This window comes from Dipodomys spectabilis, unplaced genomic scaffold (genome assembly GCF_019054845.1).
Source record: "Dipodomys spectabilis isolate Male_0828 unplaced genomic scaffold, ASM1905484v1 ptg000032l, whole genome shotgun sequence".
NCBI lineage: Eukaryota > Metazoa > Chordata > Mammalia > Rodentia > Heteromyidae > Dipodomys > Dipodomys spectabilis.
Window position 1 is genome coordinate 22810560 of NW_024870709.1, and position 22903 is coordinate 22833462.

The 22903-nt window shown below is 33.9% G+C and overlaps 1 protein-coding gene across 1 annotated transcript; it reads right to left on the reverse strand.

The window, feature by feature from the left end:
- Positions 1-6400: 6400 nt before the first annotated feature.
- On the reverse strand, positions 6401-7354 carry LOC122105652 (olfactory receptor Olfr180-like). The gene has a single exon (XM_042676977.1). It carries the CDS (start codon positions 7352-7354, stop codon positions 6401-6403), a length of 954 nt encoding a protein of 317 aa, XP_042532911.1.
- Between the last annotated feature and the right edge of the window lie 15549 nt (positions 7355-22903).

Below are 22903 nucleotides of genomic sequence, written 5' to 3' on the forward strand. Positions count from 1 at the left end.
ATTGCATGGAAATGGTCACTTTGATCAATGTGTATTGTATTCAAACTGACTTGTTGAACTGAAATACTTTTGGACAACTATTTCTAGATAATAAAAATTAAATAAAAAAGAAAAATAATCAGGTCCATAAAGCAGAACCAGTTCAAATTGAAGAGTTTCTGAGAGTCTCTTTGTACTCTTTAACCAGTTAAATGCCAGACTGGTGGCAGGACTCAGTTGTACATGGAGGGCCAGACAGCCATAAGCCAATAAAGCTGAGTGAGAGCATGAAGTTGTGAATTCAAGTCCCATTACCAGCTTAAAAATCACTAGGTCATGTTAACAAAATTGAATCATAGCTTAACACCTCTGTCTTTCTCTTTTCCAGTGATATTTTTATACACACACACACACACACACACACACACACACACACACACACAAACACTAATTCCATGCCAGTATCCCAAAATTGTGAATAGTTCTACTGTCTTGTAAGTCATAGAATTTATGTACTATACCACTTAAGAATCACAGATATCTCATTCCCTGACTTGTGGGACATGGTTTCTATTGCCTACAAAACCCATATTTTTGTATAAATTGATTATTTAAAATTTTTAAATGTATTTGAACAATCCCTTGGTGCAGTATAAACTATTTTTATTTTAGCTATTACATATCTGGGTAAAGAGTGGTAAAATACTATGGTGGAAGGTAACACTTATTCTATTACTAGGTAGATCTTTATCATCTTGTTTTCAATATTCTATTATGATCATTAGTGAACTCTTCTGCATATTGAGACCATTAACTTCATAGTATAGAATGAAGATAAAATTTTAATTTAACTAATGTATCTAGTTAGATATTTTATGGTGTTGGGATTTGAACTCAGGAACTCATGTTTGTTAGGCAGTCACTCCACTGCTGACTCAACTTCGTCTTAATTGTTAAAATCTCCATAAGAAGTTAGACTCTTCTTTCTATTCATTTTTGAAGGGATGTTAAGGGGAAAACAAAGGAGGAGGCAACAATGCTCAATAGGAAATGTACTGATTACCTTGTTCACGTAACTGTAACCCCTCTGTGCAGCATTTTTACAATGAAAAAAAGTACAAAAAAACTTATTTTCTTTAGGTAGATCTACAAAGGAATTGCCATTTAAGGAAGCAACTTATATATACACTATATCTTGATCAATGTCACTCCTTAAAAATTCTCACCCATTCTTCTCCTACCCAACTTTTCTCTCATTCTTCTTAATTTCATAGGGTAAATATTGAATTCTTGAGTAAATTTTCTCCTCCCCTCTTCATTTGTCTTCCCTTTGTCATTGACTTTTTCTTCTCTTCCTGGGGTTTCTTTTGTTGAACTCTGTTTTTGCCTTTCTAAACAATCACACTAATTGAGTTCTCCCTACAATCTATCGTATTTTAGTTAATACATTTGTACACTTTCATATCATTCAGTGTATTTACTTAGAAGTTAATAGGCAAACCTAGCTTCCACATATAAGGATTTGTCTCTCTGGGCCTGACTTCACTTAAAATATTTTTTCAGGCTTTCTTTTTCTTTTCAAATAATACAATATTACTGTTTTTAACGCATGAGTAAAATCCTATTGTTTTTGTACTACAATAGTACTTTCATGGGGTTTTGATTTGACATTTATTTATTTATTTTTATTTATTTTTTTTAATTTTAATTTTAATTTTTTGTGAACATACTGTACAGAGGGGTTACAATTACATGGGCAAGATAATGAGTACATTTCTTATCAAGCATTGCAGCCTCCTCCTTTGTTTACCCTTCACATCCCTTTTGATTTGACATTTCTGTACATGCATACACTATTGCCTGGGGACGGATGCTACCTTCTACACTCTTCCTACACTCTTCCCCTTTCCTTAAAAAATTCTACTTTCATAATTCAGATTATATTTAATTTCATTTACCTTCTTGATTGGCCCTCTTCCCCCCAACTACATCTCTCCCACCACCACCAAAGCCTGTTTTACTTTCTGTCACTTATTAGTGTGTATGTTAAATCTACAAAGGCTGTGGCCATGGTATTTCACATGAGTATATACTATATTTTTTCCAGTTACTCCAATTATTTCTTTTTCTTTTCAAAATTCCAGTAGCATTGTGAATCCAAATTTTGTTTTGTTTTCAAAACAAAACAATATGGAAGGGATCCTTTTCAAGAGTTTGACTAAAAATACTTTTCATGTAAACTACATGATCAAACTTATTTATATTTCCATAAGCAGAACTTCAGAAATGATGGCAGTAAAACTTTAGTGTGCTTAGGAATATTAATTGCAAACACACAATTGATCAGGTAAGTTAGAAATGAATATTAATATACATTGTACTCAACAGAGATTTGTTGAACTTGTTTGAATAATTTCAATTTTCTTCTCTAGCAGAGGAATCGATAAATTACAGTATTGTGCTTCATACATATTCCTTATATCATTCAGATTTGATAAGAATTACACAAATAGGAAACGAGTTAAAATTTGGAAAGAATATAAATTTGTAAATAATTTTCAGAAGTAAACCTTATGGTTGATGAAATTAAAAGTGAATTAGAATATTTTTCTTACCTAGATTTCACTGTGAATACTTTAAGAAATATGTTCCTTGCTTTACAGTTAAGTTGTCATAATTTCCGAATATATACATACCTGTTCTCTAAAGCGTTCAAGGATAAAGAAATGAAAATTTCAGAGACTACCTACAGGTCAGTGTTACTAATTATGCATCCTTACACTGCAAAGTTAAAGTGTTCCTTCCAATACTATTGGGAATTCTCTGCACTGACATCAGTTAATTCTGTGATATATTGCGTCCAAGAAAACATCTCATTGTCCTATGAGACAATAAGATGAAAACAATGGCCCAACCACACTCTGTAGCTCACATCTATAATCCTAGCAACTCAACAGGCCGAGATCTGAGGACTGAGGTTCGATGCCAGCTGGCCAAAAAAAACAAGACAAAACAAAAAAAAAAACTCCATGAAATTCTCATCTCCAATATACTACCTTAAAACCAGAAATGGAGCTGTGGCTCAAGGAATAAAGCACTTAAGCTCAGGGTCAGGCCCTAGGACTAGCACAAAAAACAAACAAACAAACAAACAAAACAACCGCCCCATCCAAAAAACCCAAAAGCAAATGACTCTCACTATAATATACTTGAAGATTATCTTGCAGTTTGGAAGGAAAAAACTACAGTTTTCAAAGTTAATAAAAAATAAAAATTAAAGATGGTATTTCTGGTTTATATTTTTTATATTTTTTCCAAATCTCTTCATAATATTTTGCATAAAATATAAAACAGGTAGCAAACCTTAACTAACTTGTGGGTTCTTTCTTTCCCACTACTACCCAAATCTGTTTTTAATAAGTTTTTTATTGTGAAAATACCGTACAGAGGGGTTACAATTACATGAGCGAGGTACTAAGTACGTTTCTTATCAAGCCTTTTGCCTCCTCCTATTGCCAATGTGACTACCTCTGTGAAAACATTCTTGGGGTTTTGTGATGGAATTAATGTTGCCTCTTATTGATGAGACTGGTAGTTACCTTGTTTCCCTTTATAGTTATGAATCATGTTTCTCAATTGTGTCATTTTGTATGAAATGGCTTTACATAAGGAATCATCTGGTAATTCTTTAGAACTCAGTGCAGAAAACTTACCTGCACTCTCAAAACATATGCAATTCCTTGACTGCTAAAGTATATGCAGGTCACACAAAAAGGCAATAGGAAGAGATTGCAAAGATGTGAGAAGTTCTTGATTTAGTAATGGCTTTTGCTAAGAGCTCATATTCTAATCAGAAACAAAGAAATAATGAATGCTAGGATCCACTTCAGTCTGTAATATATAAAAGGATAGAAATATTATATAGACATGGAGAAGAAAAACAGAATAGTGACTAGAAAGAATAAGGACTTCACAGCATAGATCTCTTCCACTTGAATGCTTTCTGGATTTGGTGACTTTTCTTTTAGACTTATAGTAAGGGGAAAATGTTAACTTTATAATAGTGAGCATTGCAGACCTGACTTTGACTAAATGACCTAAGGTAACTCTAGCAAAAACAATTCATTTTAATATAAAATAATCATTGATATGATGCAGTGAAACCACTTGAATTCTGTGATACTTTCCCTAAAGTTCCTTAAGGCAAATCTAACCATAATCAAATAATAGGCAGTCAGAACTGAAGGATAAAAATATAAGGAATATATTTGCATATATATTACATATATATTTCATATATATGACAGATCTATTCTGAAGTGGAAATATAAGGCCAAGAAACTCTCATAGATTGGAGGAAAATGAGAGAACACAAATAAATTAAATTGGGATCCTGAGTTGGGTCATGGACATTTATAAAATATTGAAAAACTTCTGTAATCAATATTAGGTTTATAGTCTATGATTTTCTCACTGTTTTGGTCACCATGCTGTGATTATGGAAGATATTCACATTAGGGAAACAACTGAAGTAAACATTTAATTCTCTGTACTATATTTCTTACCTGTAAATCTAATCCCATTAGTAATAATAAAGATAATAAAAATTAAAAAAAACAAAAAATGAATAGGAGATAGAGTGATTAACCCTCTTGATTATCATATACAGCTAGTGGTTGCCAATATTATTTAAAGAATACAATTTAAAACTATCACCATAAATGCAAGCATTAGTGTAGAAATGCAGGTTAGAGAAATGGAGCACATAATATTGCCAGAAACATAAAGGGAACAACTAGTTAAAAGTAAAAATCATCAAAACTTCAAGATGAAAAATTTCAAAATGCAGATTAAAGATATATTAACAGTAAATATGATAAATTTGCTAAATGTAAAATGAAATAGTATCACTCAGAGGTAAAAGTGAATATTGACTCATGTATTACAGAGTTTTCAGGCTTAGGTAATAAGGAAAATGGAGATCTACTAGGATCTATAAGATAGATCCTAAGACAGTAATTCAAAATACAAAAAGAAGTTGAATGAACACGTATTAGATAAACCTCTGGCAAGAATATCAACATCTACACTTAAACTAGTTAGGTAAAGGTACAACATAATATAATTTTATTATGCATGATCTGACCTTTCGTAATTCACATCTGTGATCCTGGCTATTCAGGGGGCTGAGAGCCAGAGTATTACAGTTCAATGCTAGCTCATTTTATTTTGGAGACTCCATCTCCAAAATAACCAGTAAAATGCCAGGCTAGGGTAGTGGCTAACTAGGGGAATGCCAACAAAAAAAATTTCAAGGAACTGAGTTCAAGCTGTGCTACATGCACACATGCACAAATGCACATACACAGAGAGAGAGAGAGAGAGAGAGAAAGAGAGAGAGAGAGAGAGAGAGAGAGAGATAGAGAGAGAGAGAGAGAGAAATATCATTAAATACTGGTACAGAAAAACTTCAAGGTTATATTGTAAAGTAGTTATATTGTAAAGTTTAAAAAGTCAAAATATAAGGCCTATATAAATATACATAGGTACTTGAGTAAGAAATCAGGGGATTCTACAATATCTGTATGTATTTTAGGTGTTTGTTTCTTTTCCCATTTTTGTTAAAAAAAATAAACAAAGAAGTATGCTCCAGTAACCACTGGGACCACTTGGGAAAATTCTCATTCAGAGGCAGGAAATCTACATATTCATTTAGGGGGTCCCGACATACTAAAGAATAGTCTCCAATCAGGTCAGATAGCCCTGGCATTACATAACAGAAAGATTAAAAAACAGCCTGAAGTTTCTAAGCTCAACTTCTAGAAGTCAACAAATTTGATTATGTTTACTTAAAAACAAAAATTATGATTATGTTTACTTAAGCTAGAAAAATACATCAAAATCAGTGACTTTATAATGATCATTTTCAAAATAATGCTTTCATAGAGTATTTAGCCAACAATTTATTCTGAAAACTAGAAATTAGGTCTAGTTGCCTTTATTGTATAGGCTGAATTAATTTTATCTCCTCAGATTATTCATCTTAAAAATGTAATGTTCTTAAATATTTAAGAGGAAAGGAAGAAAGGAGTAGCTTTCTGAAAGAAAATCATTTGGCATTTTTACATAGAACTAGATAATATTTCTATTTTCTAGAAATTGACCAAATTAATTAAAACATTTAATTTGATCTCATGTTTATTTATTGAGTCATGGAAGAAAATTTCCAATTCCATGGCAGTTGTTAAAATGGATAATGAGAATTGCTACTGAGATTTCACTGATTTATTACTGATGCGTGATCAGAATGATATTATGACAATAACTTTGAGATTATACACAGAAACATTTTTTAAAATACAACCTATAGACAGATATTAATGTAAACTACATTTCTCGTTATGTGTTTTATGATGTGAAATCAATTTTCTATAGGGGAAGAATTTATTTTGAGAATATTATATGTTTTCCAAATTTTCTTAAGAATATCTATCACCTCTTTATTTCTCAGACTATAAATAAAAGGGTTTAATAATGGAATTACTATAGTATAAAATATCGCCACTGGTATATCTTTATCTCCTTCTTCAAAAGGTCGTATATACATGAGAAGACAAACGTAGAATATTGAGACGGAAAAGAAGTGGGATGCGCATGTGGAGAATGCTTTCCCTCTTCCATCCTTCGATGTCATTTTGAAGATAGTATACAGAATACAGAAGTAAGAGATCAAGACAGTGGCAATGGTAAAGATTTGAATTGGCATTGAAAAAATATATATCATCAGTTCGTTAATATATGGGTCAGTACAGGAGAGTCTAAAGAGTGGAAGAATATCACAAAAAAAGTGATCGATTTGATTTGATTTACAAAAAGTTAACCTTAATAGAAACCCTACGTGAATCAAAGAATGAAGGTTACTGGTTATGAAGGACGCTATACTCATCTGAATGCAGAGTTTCTTGGACATCATGGTGTGGTACTGCAGTGGGCTACAAATGGCCACGTAGCGGTCATAGGCCATTGCTGCCAAAAGAAAACAGTCGGCAGTTTCAGCAAGACAGAGGAAATAAAACTGAACCATACATTCATAGAGGGATATCGTTCTGTCGTCGGAAAAAAAGTCCTCTAACACTTTGGGGGTAATGGCACAGGAGCAGCAGGAATCCATGAGAGCCAGGTTTCCCAGAAAGATGTACATTGGTGTGTGAAGACGGCGTTCCATGTAAATCAATGCCACCAATCCAAGATTCCCCACCATGGTGATCAGATAGATGGCAAAGAAAACCACAAACAGGAGGACCTTCAGCTCCGGATGGTCTGTGAATCCTATGAGGATGAACTCAGTTGTCAAGGACTGATTTGTCTTAGCCATTCCCGTTCCTCTATTGAAACATAAATAATAAATAAATTCACTTCAGATTATAAATCGGATGTAGCTAATTACCCTATTTAGAGAATGCAAGAGCCTTTAAATCATTCTATGCATTCTTCTGAAAACTCTCAGTAATCAGTGAGAAGAAACAAATGGTGTATGGGTAAAGACTACCTTCCATGTAAATTACACAAAATGCTGTAATTTATCTGTAACCATTTTTAGAATGAAAACTTTTATTCTAGATATTACTCCATGCCCACGTATACGCTCAGGGCAAGAATACACAATTGTCCCTTACCAATTTGAACACCCATACCATAAATTCATACAATTGGGATTCGAAGTTATGCATTTACTAGGCAAGTGGGCTACTGCTTGATCCACTTGTTTCAGTCCTTTGTCTATTCTTTTTGTTGGTTTGTTTTTTGTTTTAGATAGGGTCTTGTATTTTTCCCCCAGGCTGGTTTTAGATGATGATCTTCCCATCTCCATCTTCCAAGTAGCTAGATTTGAAGGTTTTACACATGATGCCTTGCTTGTGTGTGACAAAACATCTTTGGCCTTGAACAATGGTCCTTCTATCTATGCCTCTTGGTAGTAGGAATTATAGGAATGCACCATCACACTTGGCGTTAAAAGTTTTTCTCCCTCTCCCACCCACCCCTCCTCTTTTTCTCTTTCTTCCTTTCTGTCCCAGTATACTAAGGCTTTAAGTATGGTCTCTGTCAGAGGCATCGACCCACATAACCCCATCTGAGCTTCTGTGTGCCCTGAGGGTGCATGCTGGCATGCATTCCTCTGGGGGGGGGTGGTAAAGGGGGATGCAACCGTCCTGTGCCCAGCGCCAGACTTAGGTAATGGTTTGCGGGAGTGTCATTTGTGCTTCTCCTAGTTAACTTTGTAGAACAGTGGCTCGAGGCCGCCTCTCCCCCACCCTGCGCCCCTTTGAGTACTCACCTGTGCATTATCTACTGATTACTGCAACTACTCCATATTTGTTGACAAGGATTAGCTTTTCCTGGTTACTGACTTAAAGTTAAATTGTCTGAGCTCCCGTAAAACTGTTTAAGATTAACTCTCTGCCCCCTGACTGAAGATTTACTTCTCCTGCTGTGTACTTGTATATAAGCAAGTGATGTTTCAATACACTTTGTCTATACCCGCATGGTGTAGTCCCTTCCTGCCTAAGCCAGACATCGCATTCCCAGATCCCGCTGTGGAAACAGCAACAGTCTCACGTTCGCCATTATCTTTTTTTGCCACTTGGGCCATGCCTCTAGTTCCAGTAGTTTATTGGCTAATTGGAGAAAAAAGCCCCACAGATTTGTCTTTTTTTTTTTTCATGATGGCTTTGAACCCTAACCAACCTACTTCAGCTTCCTGAGTAACTAGCATTGCACATCTAAGCCACCAATACCCAGCTTGAAGATATTTTCTTATGTTAGCTTTTTAGTAAAAATAGAGAATTCTAAGTAACATCATATGGGTCAATATGCTGCTTACAGTTGATGCTTATAGATTGACTTCCTACTATTCTTATTCCCATAAACTAAATTATACAAAGTAAGAGAGTTTCATGATGATTTTTTTATTGACACAAGTAGTATATTTTGGTTATACTCAGCCCACCATCGCTCTTTCTAGTCCCTTTTCCTTTCTCTGGCCTTTCTGTTTCATATCACATTTCTAGTCATACTTCTTACCATCATGAATTTGTTTATTTTGTTTTGTTTCTCTTTAGTATCCCTAATAAGACAAAATAGGTGATAGTTTCCTTGTTGGGACTAACGTATTTCAGTTCACATGACAATCTTCAATTCTATTTTCCCTAGCAAATGACATGATTTCACTTGTTTTCATGGGTGAGTACAACTCCCTTGTTGCAAACAAGTATAAGTTTGAAAAGCATGTTACTAACCTCTTAGTAGCCTTTCTTATATAAGATTAACTGAATATCTTACAAAACAATATATTTGTTTATATTTATGAAATATTTGTTTATAATTATTTTAACATATCCTATTTTCTCTGACAAATACCTTAAGGCTTTAACTCTTAGTTATCCATTTACCATAATAGAACTGCATCTAGTTTTCAGTGTTGTATTCATATCTGACCCTGTGAAACTTGGTATTAAAGTCTCTATTCACAGTATGCTTGTTCCTTCTGCTGAATACCTGCCTGTATATTATCTAAGATCTTTTGTAAAAATCAGTGTCTTTAGTTTTGCTGAGTTCCATGGAGGTTTCTTGTTTACTTGGTCATTTAAATTTTTTGACTCATTTAGTTCTAATCTGCTATATTTATTAAAGTTCAATATCATTCAAATTAATTATAGATGTAATATAGTTCTGCAACTAAAACAGTACAATATTTCAACTTTAGAAACAATACATGTTTTTAAAGTGTGATAAATATGATCACTTTTCTTCCAAAAATGGCTACCATCTTTGATTTCAGCATACTTCAAATATGCAATTTTGGAGGAGTCAAGAGTAGTTATTCAAAGGATATTGGTTTAAAAATTATTTTATTGGTATGTCTCTGCTTCTAATTCTTGTCTAGACTGACCTTAATATAGTGTTTTGCTCTATTCATTTGTGTAGTACAATGAGATTCTCTTTTGTTTTATCAGCAGATAATTAAATGAATAATATAATTTTCCCTTTCTTTTTTGACAATTGGCATTTATTAAAAATATGTGGGAGGATTCCCTGTTATATCATCAGACACTGTATTCTTTTTACACCAGCTAATAAACTTCCATAATTTGCCTTTGTATTTTAGATATCTGTCTTTGTATTTTAGATCTATAACACCTTTTTTGTTGTTGGTCGTGGGGCTTGAACTCTGGGTCTGGGTGCTGTCTCTCAGCTCTTCAGCTCAAGGCTAGTGCTCTACCACTTGAGCCACAGTGCCACTTCCAGCTTTTTCTTTTTGTATGGTGCTTAGGAATCGAACCCAGGGCCTCATGCATGCAAGACAAGCACTCTACCACTGAGCCACCCTCCCAGACCCTCTATAACACTTTTTTTGTAGGTCTTAAGTCCTGAACTTAGGGTCTGGGAACTGTCTTTGAGGTTTCTTTTTTGTTGTTCTCAAGACTAGCTCTCTAGCACTTGAGCCACAGCTCTAGTTTTGGTGTTTTGGTGGTAAATTGGAGACAAGAATCACAAGTTCCTGCCTGCTTTGAACTGCAATCCACAGATCTCAGCCTTCTGGCTTTTCCTGTTTATGTGATGCTGAGGAATCCAACCCAGGGCATGCGAGGGAAGCACTCTACCACTGAGTCACTTTCCCAGACCTGATCTCAACCTTCTTAGTAGATAAAAGTAGAGGCTTGAGCCACCAGTTCTTGGCTCTATAACACTTTTTAAATGTTCCCTAGGATTTTAATATTTTGGAAACATATTTGTAGAAATATAAAACATACTACTTTTGATCATTGTAACACCATAGAATGGTAAATCCACAGAAATAGTTTCTAACAATTGCTACTTGGCATGGAAGATATTGAATGAGAACACAATAAATGAATACAAAATAGAATCACTCATGTGAATTAGAAGTCAACTTGCCTTTAAATCCAGAGTTATTTTTCAGATCCGTTACTTTGTGAACTTACCTCTACATTTGCTGATACTCAGAATGATCCATTTACTGAGACATTATTTCTTTCAATAATGTCTTCGACTTAGAGACAAAATGAAAAGTAGCTAAATAAGTAAATTGTGAAAACAAAAAATGTATTAAAGTATTTTAGAGTTATTTATTACTAAGTGCTTCCCAATAAATTAGAAATCAATCAATCCTCATGATCTGAATTCATTGAGCAAACATTTTATAAGATGGATGTAGCCACCTGATATTGTTTGCTTTAGAGATCATAAGAAGAAAGAATTCCAGGAAAATGTCTCCACTTCTAAGTCAGTGACAATAATTATGCTAACTCTAGGCCAAAATTAAAGTTTTCCATTGAATCTAAAGGGAATTCTTTGGCATTGACATCAGAATATTTCTGTAGAGATTTCTAATCTGAGAGGCATGATTCCCAACACAGTAGTAAACTAGATTAATTATAAATACATTTTGCGATTCTGTGGTAAGGTCAAATTGCTATCACTGAAATCTATTTAAAGATTATCAGTATAGTTTTTTTTCCAATCATGTGGTGCTACCTCCAAATGCTAAAAACCATAAAATAATCTGGATTTTTTTTTTGCTTTTCTAAGCAAAAATCTACACTAATCACTTTAAGTAGATTAAGTACACTAATCACTTTAAGAAGCCTACTTGAAAAAAATTCAGATTCGTGGACAAGTGGTTGCATCTATACATATAATGAGTGTGAAAATATCTTATAGATTTATTCTTTGAAAAGATTCTAGCACTGTGTTCTTTAGATCCACTTAAATATCAGAAAATAACTGAAAAAACTGTTTGAAGTATGATTGGCATTCCAGAGGCTTTGCATACTAAATATATAAAACTATGAACTTGGAATTATGCACACATGTATAAAACCATTACTATTACCAATGACATAATCATAATATAAATATCAATTGGTTTCCCGTATCCATCTTTTCCCTTGTATCACTAAGATTTTATACAATAGAACAGATTTTAGTTCCTCATTACTTTTCAAATCATTTTACATTGGGATTCCAAAGGTTTGTAGATTGGGTCTATACTTTCTCGGACTTTATTTCTGCCTATTCACTAATAAAAAATCCATCCCTGGAGACATACCCATCACCTCTGTACTTCTTGAATATTTATATAGAAATGACTGTTCATCTGAAATGCTTTTTTTCTAGTCTGTCTAAATGCCTCTCAATCTTTGTATGAATTCTGAGTCCCATTTTTAAGATGCACACATTTTAATGTGTGTACACATTCTAATTGGGCCTCATTTGAATATGCATCCATGGGATGCATGGGAAATTTTCACTTATCCTCCAGTAGATGAATTTTATTTTTGACTTAACAGATGGCAAACATCTCAATTTCAAATAATATAGGCCTCTGTGGATGTTAATTAGATTGGTTCCAGATAACGCAATTTAAATAAATCCAACATTTATAGAATGTGAAACAGACCATCCATTGAATTAGTAGTAGAAGTGTAGATCAAAAACCTGCATAGATAAGTGGGAAATAGTGTCTTCTACCATGCAGCTCCCAATGATGTAGAAGACATGCGTTCCTTGTATACAACTACACATGGAGTACTTACATGTAAATATGTATATTATATAATTGTATAAGAGATATCAACTGAATTAAGTATTAACAACAGAACTCTACATTATGTTAAGGAAGTTAACAATAGAAGACTAGTTTCACCTGATCTAACTTTTGTAGAATTCAATGAGGTTGAGCTCATAGATGTAGAGAGCAACATGGTGATTACAAGAGATTGGGAACATAGGAATGAAGGACAGATGTGGAAGCATAGACTGATGAGCAAAAGGTTTCTGATAAGACCTAGTTCTAGTGTGCTATTACACAGTACAACGACTATATACAACAATAATGTACTTTATCATTTTAAAAGCTAGAAGATCTAATGAATTTAATGAATTTATATGCTAGTTAAAAATGACTTTAAAATAAAGCTAAAATACAGATGCACTTTCCATTACAGAGGCAACTGATATTACCAAAATGACATCTTTTATGATTCTTGAAAGTTGAATTAAATTTTAAAAACAGAAACGAATGCAATTCATTATAAGCTGAAGAGTCAGCAAGATTAAAGTGAAAGATGGGTGCTTAAAAGTACAGAACAAACTTTAGAAAACATTAGGAGAAAGAGATGTTGGTGGGTTGCGGGGTATTTTTTGAAATTTATTATGAAGCAGTTGTACAAAGACATTACAATCCATACGTCAGATTGTTAATGCAATGTATTTTCATCAATGCCATCCCTTTTATCATTCTCCTCCATTTCTCCCCTCCTATACCTACCCTCAAGTTCAATTTCTGTGTAATGTACATGAATATAATGACTGCCTTTGGTTGGTTGGGTTTTAACTGGTTTCACTTCTTTGCTCAAACATGTGCTGATAGTACTCTCTTACTGTGATCATTATTTAACTCCTAATCGAAAAATATCTAGTGCACCAATGTCCATTGTCATTTAATTAAATAACTGTATTATTTCTCAGTATTGACCACACTGAAATCCTTCCATCCTCAGACTTCTGTAAGAACACTTTTGTTCCTGTATCTCTGGTTATTCCTTCCTCATATTTTCCATTACATTTCTTTCCTCTTTTCTATACAAACACACAATACTGAACCTTTTTTTTAAAAAAAAAAAGCACAACTTCAGGTACATTTAAAAAATATGTACTCTGTTTTATATACTATGATGACTTTTTGGAAGGCCTTCTTGTCATTCATCTAGGATATAATGATATTCCACAATGTCAGTTTGTTTTTATGCAAACTAACCATGTTAGAATTTAAACTAATGGGTTCAAACTTCCATGAAGTTCACTGGAATATTTTGCATAAATGGAAAAATTTTTCTTTCAAGTTTTAAAATATGCAAACACAAAAATATTAATACTAGTCATGCTATTTTTCCTGAAAGTCATAGATGTCTCATGTGTAAAAATATTGCAAATACTATAACATATCCTACAAAGTAGATCATGTCTCAATTTTATAGATGACGAAGCTCATATACGGCAAAGTAATCACCAAGGCCCATACTTAGAAAGTGACAAGTACAGGATTTTAGTTCAGTGAGTTTGATTCCAGAAGCCATTGTCTCTTAAGTACTATAATATGCTACTTTATGTTAAATTGAAATCTGACACCCAACTTATGCCCCTTCCTAGAAAACCAACTCTTGTTTTTTTGTGGTTTTTTTTCACATTAAAATGCCTAGGAGACCACAATATTATGTCAAACTAGTAAGAAGCTGTGGGCTGTATTCAGTAATAATACAGTAACTGTAACAATAGTTTTTGTAATAACTAGGTCAAATGTGTAGGGTTTGATCAATCCATTCTAGCTTTCTGATTTTTGTTTTTCACTCAAGGACCAAATAGAGATGCTAGCTGGCATTTCTAATCAATCACATAGGATGTCCTACTTAACTTAGTCTGCCCAGTTAGCCTTTCCATTTTCCTGCTATAAAGCTTTGATCAAGTCTGTCAAACTACAAATGTTTGTGGTTGAGTTTCTTGCTGTTTACACTTGAAATAAATACTATTCTTTTAAAAAATTATTTTATTGTTAAGAGGCTATACCGGGGACTTACAGTAATACATTTCTTGTCAAACATTGTTACCCCTATCCCTGTTTGACTCCTACTATCCCTTCCCTCCCTGACTTCACATTCCTCTATCCCCCAGAAGTTGTAAAGTTCGTTTCCAACATAGTATCTTGTGAATATCATTGCGCAATGGGTCATCCTGTGTCCTGTTTCAGCATTTTGTTATTCCCTTTACCCTCCCCAAATTAGATAAATGTATATATAAGATGCAGGGTACCAAAATCAAATATAATGACAACAGGGATAAACTATAGGGAGAAGAACATACAAAAGAAACAAAAAAAATCACATAGTGCATTAAAAACAACGACAAAAAACTCTTTTGTCCATATCTTGGGGTTCATTTCATTTAAATACTATTCTTATTTATAGCTGTTCTTATTGTTCTAGAGAACAATCACTAGTATGAGAAATTTAGAATCCACTTTCTTTATAACCTAGGCATAAATTAGTGAATGTGTTTTCTGGATAAGTATGGTCAACTATAAAAAATCAATTGGTCCTTAGTAGATTAACTGATAGTTACATTGCTCTTAAAATGTTCACCTAGGCATCACTTATTCTATTAAATCTGCCTTGGACTTCTCTGAAAAGGAAATAAAAATGGCCAATAGACACATGACGAAATACTCAACTTCTCTAGCCATAAAAGAAATGCAAATCAAACCAACATTGAGATTCCACCTCACCTCACTTAGAATGGCTATAATCAAGAAATCTAATAACAACAGATGCTAGTGGGAATGTGGCCAAAAGGGAACCTTACTGCACTGTTGGTGAGAGTGTAAATTTGTTCAACCACTCTGGAAAGCAGTATGGAGGTTCCTCAAGACACTTCACATAGAGCTTCCCTATGACCCAGCAATCTCACTTCTGGGTATTTACCCAACAAGGCTATACTAAGGCTACCAGCACAACTATGTTTATCACAACATTATTCACCATAGCTAAGATATATGAAGCCAAACCATATGCTTCTCAGTAGATGAATGGATCAAGAAAATGTGATATATATATATATATGAATTCTATGCTTCCATCAGAAAGAATGACATCACCCCATTTGTTAGGAAATAGACTTGGAAAAAATCATATTAAGGGAAGTAAGCCAGACCCAAAGAAATATAGGTCCCATGGTTTCCCTTATTTTTAATAATTAGTACACATCTAGGATAATCTTATCAGATGAGCAGAAAAGCTCAAAAGCTATGTACATATGACTATATTACATGATGCTAAACAAAATGAACCCCAAGATATGGACACAGGAGTTTTTTCTTCTTCATTGTTGTTTTTAATGTACTATGTGATTTTTTTGTTTGTTTTATATGTTCTTTCTCCTATGGTATATCCCCTGTTGTCATTGTATTTGATTTTAGTACCCTGCATCTTGTATATACTTTTATCTAATTTGGGGAGGGGAAGGAGAATAACAAAACGCTGAAACAAGGACATAGGATGATACTCACAAGATACTATATTGGAAACGAACTTTACAACTTCTAGGGTGGGGAGGAGTGGAAGAGATGGGAGAGGAAAGAGATAGTAGGAGAAAAACAAAGGAGGGGTAACAATGTTCAACAAGAAATGTCCTCATTACCTTACTCATGTAACTGTAACCCCTCTGTACAGCATGTTTGCAATAAAATTAAATTTAAAAAATAAAAACCTGTCTTGGCAGGTTGAAAAATACCTGTTTATATATATAATATATAATATATATATATATATATTTAAAACTATTTGAATTAACAAAGTCATCCTAATCTATATGTGTTATGGAAATCCCTTGGTCAATTGCCAGCTTATACTTTTATTCTACACTATTAACACAACCAGATCTGTTTTACGCATATAGAAAACAATATAATACCCAAACACATTTTTCGGTAAGAAATATTGAAGATGAAACAAAGGAGGAAGCTACAATGCTTGATAAGAAATGTACTCATTTTCTTGCCCATGTAATTGTAACCCCTCTGTACGGTATTTTCACAATAAAAAAAGAAATATTGAGGATGAGCATTCGTTATAGTGTCAAAAGCACATGTTCAGATGATGTAAAGTTACTCTCTGATAAGAATTGCTATGTGAACTTCATCAATCTATGTTTTTCTAACACTCTTTCTATAAAATTTTGATTCTACTAAGGTATACAAGTGTGTTACAATTCTTGAAATTTCAGAGTAATCAGCTATTCTAAACGTTAAAATGACTGGAAACCATAGAAAACTTTTCAGGATGAAATCAGCATATCTGAAAATACTATGAAAGTAGTCAATAGAATAATACTAGAGATAATTGTTGGCTTTATCAATATATAGTTTGTACGTGATAAAAATACATCCATTTTAAGAGTTTAAAATTGTTTCAGAAACTATGTGGTTATACCCTTAGTAGAGTAAAATTTTACCAATCTACTCACCACAAAAATTTATCAGCTATGTCTATGCAGTCGGTCTACCTAGTCCCATACAAACACTAGTCTAATTTCTTTCACTGTAGGCATTTCTTTTCTAGAATTTTTACAAAGTTGGAAATGCATGGTTCATAGGCTCGTCTCTAGTTTTTTCTTTTCTTTCTTTTTTCTTCCTTTCTTTCTCTCTTTCTTGTCTTTTTTCTTCCTTCTTTCTTTCTCTCATTCCTTCTTTCCTGTCCTTCCTCCCTCCCTCCCTCCCTCCCTCCCTCCTTCCTTCCTTCCTTCCTTCCTTTCTCCCATCTTTCCATTCTTTCCTTTGTCCCTTTTCCTTCCCTTCTTGTCTCTTTTCTTCCTTCCTTCCTTTCTTGCTTCCTTCCTTGCTTCCTTGCTTCCCTCCTTTCTTCCTTGCTTCCCTCCTTCCTTCCTTCCTTGCTTCCTTTTCTTTCTTGTTAATCAGAGCCTGGGTACTGTACCTGAGCTCATTTGATCAACACTGGCACTCTAATACTTTGAGCCGTAGATTCACTTCTGGTTTTCTGGTAGTTAATTGGAGATAAGCATCTCAAGAACTATACTACCCAGGGTGGCTTTGAACCGTGATCCTCAGATCTCTACCTGCTGAGTAGCTGGTATTACAGGTATGAGCCACCACCACCTAGCTTGAATCTAGCTTTTACCCAGTTTAATCATCTTAAAGTCATTCATGTTGCTGAATATTCAGAGTTTATTTTTAATTTCTGGTCATAACTATATTAACCTGTTTTGTAATTTGTAATGCTGAGGCTGATCCCTTGGCCAGGAATTTTTTCCCCCTCAGAAGGCATAGGGCTAATATGTTAAGATTTGTCTTTGTGTGTAGTAGGAGCCGGAGGGCACTTCAGTAGAATGGAGTTTCTGCTAGTGTTGGTGATTCCTCTAGCCTCAATAACACAACTACCAGATATGAATTCAGAATTTATAGGCATACTCACTCTCTATTAATTTTGTTGCTACCATGTTCTTATGTCCATATTGACTGAAAGCAGAGAAGGTTTTTTTCTTCCTGACCTCAACAAGCTGGCTTTGGATGAGCCATGGCCTAAGAAAACCCAGCAAATTATTCTAATGTTCAGTGGGCTGCAGGTGGGCTTTCATCAAAAAAAAGTCTAGATCACAAACTTTGATCTTCTTTGGATATTTTCAACTGTGGTTTGTTTCTCTTTTAATTTATTCCTACCTCTGAATCTTAGCTAAGCCTGATTTAGATTTATGCCATGAGTGGTCCAGAAAGGCAGACTCCACAAAGTGGGATTGAAAAATAGATTCAGCCTTTATGATGGAGCACAATCCTGTGATTGGTGACAAAAGATAATAGTCCATCTATGTCAAGTAGCATTACAGCATCTAATACCTGTGTTTCCAACTCAAGAACATGCCTTCAAACCCTATGCCTTAGCTCACTTCACTGATGCCAGGGTTGTGGATTAGGTTGAACTTGAGTTTATCCTCATGCCTGCATGAAGAGGATGACACGAGCAGGTCCTTTAAATCACATTCTGAGAAGATGTCAGCAAGATGACAAAATAACAGACATAAAGACTGTCTCTTCTGCCACAGACATATTGATTCAACAATGATACACAAATCAATTTTCTTAGTGAGAAATATAAAAACTCATTGAGAAGTGTATGCATCCCAGGCAAACACAGAATCAGCTACATTGAAGTCAATGGGGGAAACTGAGATATTGTTTGCTACGGCTCTTCTTTTTAAAACACTATCATACCATCAGGAGAGCACCTCTGTTCCCAAATTTTCCATAGGTAATAAAGCAAAGAGCTAGATAATATGTCCAGTTCATTATCTTTTTTGAAGTTGCCTGAGACATTACAAATTGAAAGGATAAAAATTTACATTTTAAGCTAGCCTATTGAAATAAAAAAAAGGAAACAAATAAAGTCAGAAATGAGAGAAGAGACTTTACATCCAAGGCCATAGAAATAAAAAAGGAACACAAGAGACTACTACGAATGCATAGCTGGGCCGGGAAGGTGGCTCAGTGGTAGAGCGCTTGCCTTGCATGCCTGAGGCCCTAGGTTCGATTCCTTAGCACCACATAAGCAAAAAGAAAAAAGCCGGAAGTGGCGCTGTGGCTCAAGTGGTAGAGCACTAGCCTTGAGCTGAAGAGCTGAGGGACAGTGCCCAGGCCCACAGTTCAGACTCCACGACCGGACCCAAAAAAAAAAAAAAAACCCAAACAAACAAACAAACAAAAAAACGAATGCATAGCTAAATCACTTATCAATAATGCTTTCCAATTGTTGTAACATCTATGATTTCCCCTTTATTAAAGAAAAAGAATCTGACTTATTTGGAATGCAAATTCTCTGAGAGCTTTAATAACATTTAGAAGCCTATAACCATGGATAGAAAACTGGGAGAAAATAGAAAATTTAAAGTGAGGCTAGATTTCTCAGTTATTTCCTAATGTTGTCACAAGCTGAATACAAGAAAGAAGACTTGCAGAAAATTTTCATTTGTGAGTGTATACATATAATTTTAAAATGTAACAAGTTAATTGGTATTATATAATAAGTATAATATGAACAAAGTAGTTTCAAGAATTTTAAAGTTCATTTAATATTAATTTTAATATATCTTCTTCCCCAATCAATTAAAAGAAAATATGACCATTTTACAGATGTGAAAAACATTGTTAAAATTTTATAATATTTTATGATAGAAATCTTAACATTTGAAGTAAAAATTCCTTAAAGAAATAAAGATAAGGTATTAAAAATTAAGAAGTATTGCCTGTATTGTAAAACTCAATCTTCCCTTTTGAGATCAAGAATGATCCAAATGTAGCTGATGTTATTAGTTCTCTTCAAAAAAAGTAGATGTTCTTCTCAATTTATTAAGATGAAGAGAAAAAAGTAATTAATAAAAAGTTTATGAAGTATTGATAATAAAAAAAACTAAACAGCAAAAAGGTAACAGAAATGAAGGAGAAAGGCATTATTAAGAGATGATTAGGTAAGAAAGAAAATGGTGATTGAAAAATACAAAAATTTCTCCCATACTCACAATTTCCTAATCCTTAATTTTTAAGACACAATTTTGATTCATTATTCAATAATTTTTATTTTTGTTAATATTAATTATTATCAATTATTGTATTTAAATAAGGATAAAATTCTATTTATTGAGATTGACCTGGAGATAGCACTGCTACAGTACTCCATGCTGGCTTAGACTTAGGGCTCAGTTAAGAAAAAATATATCTTATTTACATTCCCACTAACAAAAAAGACCATGCTAAAGCTACCAACACTACTATGTTCATTGAAGTGTTATTTACCATAAGTAAGATACAGAACCAAACCAGATTCCCCTCATTAGATGAATGGATCAAGAGAATGTGGTATATATTCCCAATGGAATTCTATGCTTCCATCAGAAAGAATGAAATTGCTCCATTTGTAAGGAAACGGAAAGACTTGGAAAAAATCATATTAAGTGAAGATAAGCCAGAATAAAAAAACATAGGCTCCATAGTTTCCCTCATTTGTAATTAGTATATTTCTAAGATAGTCCTAGCAGAGGACCACAATAGCTCAATAGCTATCTATGTACATATCACTATATAAAATGATGCTAATGGAATGAACTCCAAGATGTGGAAACTAGAGGTTTTTCAGGGTTTTTGTTTTGTTTTTGTTTTTAATGTACTGTGTAAAGTCATTCCTTTTTCTTTTCTTTTTTTATCTTTTTTCCCCATTTGGTTTGTCTCCTGTTGTCACTTTTTGGTAACCTGTGACTTGTACATAGGATTATCTGATCTGGGGAAGGATAGGGGAGTGACAAAATGGTAAGACAAAAGACAAATGGTGAACCAACATAACAGTGATACTCACAAGAAACTGTTGTAAATGAATGTTACAACTTGTGGGGGAGGGGAGTGAGTCTGGGAGAAGGAAGGTGGAAGAAAAATGAGGGGTTAACAATGTTTGACAAGAAATGGATCCATTGCCTTCCTTATGTAAAACTGATCCCTCCGCACATCACCCTTACAATACAATAACAAAAAGAAAAGATATAAAATTTGTTTTGAACGTATTTACAACTTCGGCCTGGGGAGGGAAGAGTTGTGGAGGTGGGAAAAAAACAAAGGAAGAGGTAACAATGTTCGATAGGAAATGTACTCACTATCTTACTCATATAACTGTAACCCCTCTGTACAGTATCTTTACAATAAAAACATATACACAAAAAGAAAAGATATATCTAGTAAGTAAACAAACTATAGCCAAGTAAAATTTTCTGAAAGTTAGGAGAACATTGAATATTGTATTTCAAAATCGGAAGGAAAATGACTGCCATGATGATTACCTAGAAAATCTATTCTTCATAATTAAATACATATTATAAAAAACCTTCCACAATAAGTAAAACGAGAGAATGCAGGATCACAAAGTCAGAGCATCAGAAGATACACACATGGAAACCTCCTCATTCAGAAGTAATCCTACACATAAAAGAGAAAGACTTCCACTACAATAAATCCCACTAGAAAAGATGAACACAGATGGACTAAAAAAGAATCAGAAACAAAAAAGTGACAATAATTAGTGCATACAATAACAATTCCGATTGGTAACAGGCTCAATTCTGCAATTAAAAGAAAATGTCTGTCTGACAGTTGGGTTGAAAACAAAATCCAAATGTTCATTGCCTGAAAGAAATAAATCTCACTGAGATAAGCAAGTATAACGTAAGAGCATAATTTTGAAGTAAAAGGCATACATAAACAAGTAAATTAGTTGTATCTGAGAAAGTGTTCTTGAGTACCAAATTTGTTAGATGACATAAATATTCAGGGGGAAAAAACACATCAAGAAGCAGTAACAATTGTGGACATACATTCTCTAAATGTCAATGCATCCACCATAATAAGACAAACACTACTGGGCAGAAAAGCTTATAGATTCCAACTAAATAATAGTTGGCTACTTAGATGATACAATCATGAAACTTCATCACAGTAGAACAAACATTCTAGAAGACAACACAGAAATTGTTCTTTCACAGTAAAATGACTAAAATGTTCAATATCTATATATAATGAAATATTCCTTATGTTCAAGTACATTTACTGCGATCATGTTACTATCATCACTTCTGACCTATTACACATATGCATTTAATTTCAAGAAGACTTCAGTTTTCACCTTAAATATTAGCAATGGCACTGCTAAATTCTTTTTATGTGTGTGCCAAGACAGAGGCTTGAACTCAGAGCATGGGCACTGTCTCTGACCTATTTTTGCTCAAGGCTAGCACTCTACCAGTTGAGCCACAGCTCCACTTTTAGCTTTTGGCTGGTTAATTGGAGAGAAGAACATTAGGGCCCCAGGCCAACTTCAAATTAGAGTCCTCAGATCTCAGCCTCCTGAGTAGCTTGATAACAGGTGTGAGCCACCAACCCCCAGAGGCTAGGAACCTTTATGTGTCAGGCTCTGTGTTAAAATAGTTTATGCTAGTATGTTATGAATCTTTTAGATATTCACAACAAATATCTGAATTTAATTTATTATTCTCGTGACAGTTGCCTTTTATAAATTAAACCACAGAGACAAAGAGGATTTGTGAATTAGCCTGGATTTCTTGTCTAGTCAACAGCATGTGGATCTCTTCATAGAGATTATGTACCTCATCATTGTATTAATCCATCATGTACAATTGAGATTTCCCTCTCCTGGATCAGGTCTCTATCCTGCTTCGTGTCTATATTTAGTTCAGAGAGACTGACGGTAGTAAATGCAGGTACTAATGAATTCGTGATGCAGGTTTC